This window comes from Pseudophryne corroboree, chromosome 5 (genome assembly GCF_028390025.1).
Source record: "Pseudophryne corroboree isolate aPseCor3 chromosome 5, aPseCor3.hap2, whole genome shotgun sequence".
In the NCBI taxonomy this organism is placed as follows: domain Eukaryota; kingdom Metazoa; phylum Chordata; class Amphibia; order Anura; family Myobatrachidae; genus Pseudophryne; species Pseudophryne corroboree.
Window position 1 is genome coordinate 332,908,745 of NC_086448.1, and position 3,841 is coordinate 332,912,585.

Sequence of the window (3,841 nt, forward strand, 5' to 3'; positions counted from 1 at the left end):
TTTGGAAGTTCAAGGTAAAAATCACGAATGAATACACCATCGGTCAAAAGACGCCTGTTTAGATATGAATCTCGGTCATTTACTAACCATTCGTAATTGTAATATCTGCCGTGAAAATGCATTTGCGGCCGTGAAAAAATACAATTCGTAAAAAAGTCCTAAAAAAAACGCGGCTGCTTTTGAAAAGCGTGTTTACATGTGTACTCAATTATCCATTACTCACACCTGAATGTTTGGCCCTATAAAAGTGTTCCAGGCACATTTTGAATTTCTCTCACTCTGAAATGGCGGCTGTGGTGTGTGCCAATGAATTTATGTTTGCTGTGGGATACCTTAGACTGCTCCATGAGGCTTCCAGAAATCAGGCCCAGGTAAGTGAACATGGTCAGCAGGTTGTCCAGGTGCCGCGGAGGCTGCGCCAGCCTCGTTTTTTTAGAGGTCGTTTAAACTTAAACACATTGTCCGATGATAGGGTCATACAGATGTTCCGCCTAAATAGAACCAACATTTTCCACCTGTATGACCTTGTCAAACTGGGCCTAGACCCTGAGACAGCACGCTCTCGCTCTGTCTCAGGCCTACACAAACTCCTGGCTGTGTTACACTTTATGGCTACTGGGAGCTTCCAGGCTGTGGCAGGCGACGTGATTGGTATCTCACAGCCCACCTTTTCAAGATATTTGAATCAGGTGAGTCAAAAAATACATAGCCGGTTATGTCTAAGTGTTGCTTCTGTAAGTACAAACAACACAGTATTGTATAGAATACCTAACATGACACTCACCTTAGCTTGTTTAATGTCCACTCAGGTTTTGGATGTCTTGGATCCACATATTAATGCCTCAATCTGCTTCCCTACCGAGGAGTCGGAGTGGCGTGCTGTCAGGGTAGCTTTCTATGAGCTTGCTGGCATGCCCAATGTGCTGGGGGCCATAGATTGCACACACGTTCAGCTGAGATCACCTAGGGGCCGTCAATACATATATACGAATAGACATCTGGCCCAATCAACTAATGTCCAGGTGGTCTGTGATGCAAACTTTAAAATTATGAGTGTTGTTGCAGGTTACCCTGGTGGCTGCCATGACTCCTTCATCCTCAGTCAGTCATCGCTCTTCGATAAATTTGAGGACGGACAAATGCCTGATGGCTGGCTGTTGGGTATGTTTAAAATGTTTTGTGTGTATGTCTTTTAACCACAAACTCTAGTTTTGACTAGGGGAATGAATAATCTAACACATGTACTAATGTTGACTATATCTGTTTTTCAGGTGATGGGGGTTACGGCTGCTACTCTTGGCTCCTTACTCCATTGTCCCAACCTGATTCTCCTGCTGAACACAGTTACAATCATGCACATAAGGCTACGCGGAATGTGATAGAAAGATGTTTTGGTGTGCTGAAGTCACGGTTTCGGTGTCTGGATAAATCTGCAGGCCTTTTGTTGTATAGTCCCTCAAAGGTGACTAGAATTGTGTTCTGCTGCTGTTTTCTCCATAATCTGTGTTTAAGTCAACATCTGGCACATGATGAGGGAGAAAGCAGTCAGCAAGCAGAGGAGTTAGAACCATCTGGTGACAGTGTGAGTACATATGTAGGGAGGCAGGTACGGCAAGAAGTGATCCAGCGGTATTTTTCTGGTAAGTTTTTGTAGGATGTAATTATCCTTGACTAAACACTTTGCAATACAATCAATTGTGTGTTTTGTTACTTACTGTTTGTTGTTTATAGTGGTGTGTACATTGTACTTAGTTTATGTTATCAATACATTTTCAGTAATTACCCATGAAAAACATACATACATACATAGCAGCTTCTACAATGTTTGAGACGGACACAGGAAGTTGTGTGTTTGTCAAAACAAAATTTTTATTGCGTTACTCAAATTTTTACAAAGTCTTATTTTTTCCGCTTGTGTGTGCTGGGTGCTGTGCTTTGTGCTGGCTCACTGGCACGTGCTCGGGAGGAACGCCGAACAGGGGAGGTTACTGGCGTTTGGATAGGGGTCGTGGTTCCAGAGCTGGAGGTCACTTGTTGAGCTGCCATCAATGTTATGTTGTTGCTCAAATTATTTATGCTTGCATTCAGTTGTGTGTTGGTTGCAGTGTGGCTGGCTACAATCCGGGATAAAGACTCATTCACAACCTGGTTGTGCTGTATTAGTTGTACGAGTGTTTGTTGGTGGCGCTGTTGCTCATCAATGATGCGCGTTAAATGAGCCAGCATTTGGTTGTTGTCTGCCCGTATTTGCTCCATCGATGTTGCGATTCGGCCTACTTGTACAATCAGTCTGCCCGAGTTGCGACTAATGCGCGGTAGATGATGGGGCAGACTGGCAAGGTGTTGGGTATGTGTGGTCAGGCTGGCATTGCTTTGTGCCTGTTGGCTTGTCCAACTGGACCAAAAGTCATCTGGTATTTGTGGCTGGGGTGGAGCTTGTGCCAGTTGTGGACTCATGGAGGCTTGGGGGATATCCTGCAGCTGTATTGGCTGGCTCGGGTCAACAGGTGTTAGTTGCAGTGTGAAGGTTGCCTGTTGGTCTTGTCCCTGCTGGTCCACGTCGGCCATCAAGCTTGGCTCTGTATGGGGTGGCCAACATGCAATGTTTACTTTTCTAAAAATATATTTGCTAGTTCTAAACATTACTACATTCATAATACTCCATTTCTCAAGTTTTTAGAGTTGTTTTTCTAAAATTATAATTTGTTTGTTCTCAAAAAACATATATACCATCACAGGCGTGCACATAGACAGACTTGCGGAATCCTCACCTAACTACCTCCCCTCCACAGCATTACAGTGTTATGTCACCTCCCCTGACCACGATATACACTGCTTACCTGGATAGTCCAGAGGAGCGGAGCAAGTAAGCAGTCTACATACCGGACAGGGGAGATGTGTGAACACTATAATGTTGTGGAGGGTGTTTTTGTAAAAAGTTTTTTTATTTTTTTTAAATATTTTTTATGTGCACGTGTGTGGTAAAAATATTTTCAAATGTATGATATTTTTTAAAAATGATGTTGGCGATATCAACCACTAAGACATTGAAAAATTAAGCATTTGCACCTTTAACAATTGAAGACGTAACATCACATTGCTTGTTATTGCAAACATGTAATCTCAACTCCAACTCACAACATAGTAACTGTACTGTGTAGATTATTTGCTATGTGTTTAGTTTCTGTTTTGACTCACCAGATAACTGAGGTGATCGGGGCTCATCACTCTGTGGACTCGCCAATAGTGCCAGTGGTGGCTGGGGTGACACTGCAGAAATGCGCCGCCTGGGTGGGGAAGATGGAGCCGCAGATTCCGTGCCAAGACGCCGTGTCTTACTTGGCCTCCTGGGTAAGTGCCCCGAGCCCTGTGATGGGCGCCTTACAGGAGGTTGGCTTACAGAAGCAGAACCTATGAGAATATATAAACATTAATATTTTGTACTTCTATGTGTTTGCAGAATATGTGACTACAGTGAATTCTTACCTGCAATCCCAGCATCATCCTGAGTTGTCTGAGGCCTGTCTGGCCGGCTGGTCTGTCGGACTGTTGAAAAAGTGGAGAAAACATTATTACCATACTTTGTGTAAAAATTATAACTGCAAAGCCTTAGTGTACTGTAACCATCTATTAGGTATTGTAAATTAAACTAATTTCTGCTTAAGATCTTCGTGCTTCCTTAATTTGTGGTGTATATCAAAATGTACATGGTGTTGCACCAAATAAATCTGTTACATTTGAGAATTATGTGTCAGATATTGCATAGATTGAATACTTGCAAATTGAACCAAAATGTAAATTTGAATTTGTAGGAACCTTTTTTTTTTTTAAAAAAATTAAA

The 3,841-nt window shown here is 42.6% G+C and overlaps 1 protein-coding gene across 1 annotated transcript; it reads right to left on the bottom strand.

Moving 5' to 3' along the window:
- Positions 1–1,880: 1,880 nt before the first annotated feature.
- On the bottom strand, positions 1,881–3,543 carry LOC134929037 (uncharacterized). Its single transcript, XM_063924895.1, has 3 exons — positions 3,487–3,543; positions 3,199–3,411; positions 1,881–2,579 (listed from the first exon to the last, which is right to left on the bottom strand). The coding sequence occupies exon 3, from the start codon at positions 2,566–2,568 to the stop codon at positions 1,900–1,902; it is 669 nt and encodes a 222-aa protein (XP_063780965.1). The 5' UTR covers positions 2,569–2,579; positions 3,199–3,411; positions 3,487–3,543; the 3' UTR covers positions 1,881–1,899.
- Between the last annotated feature and the right edge of the window lie 298 nt (positions 3,544–3,841).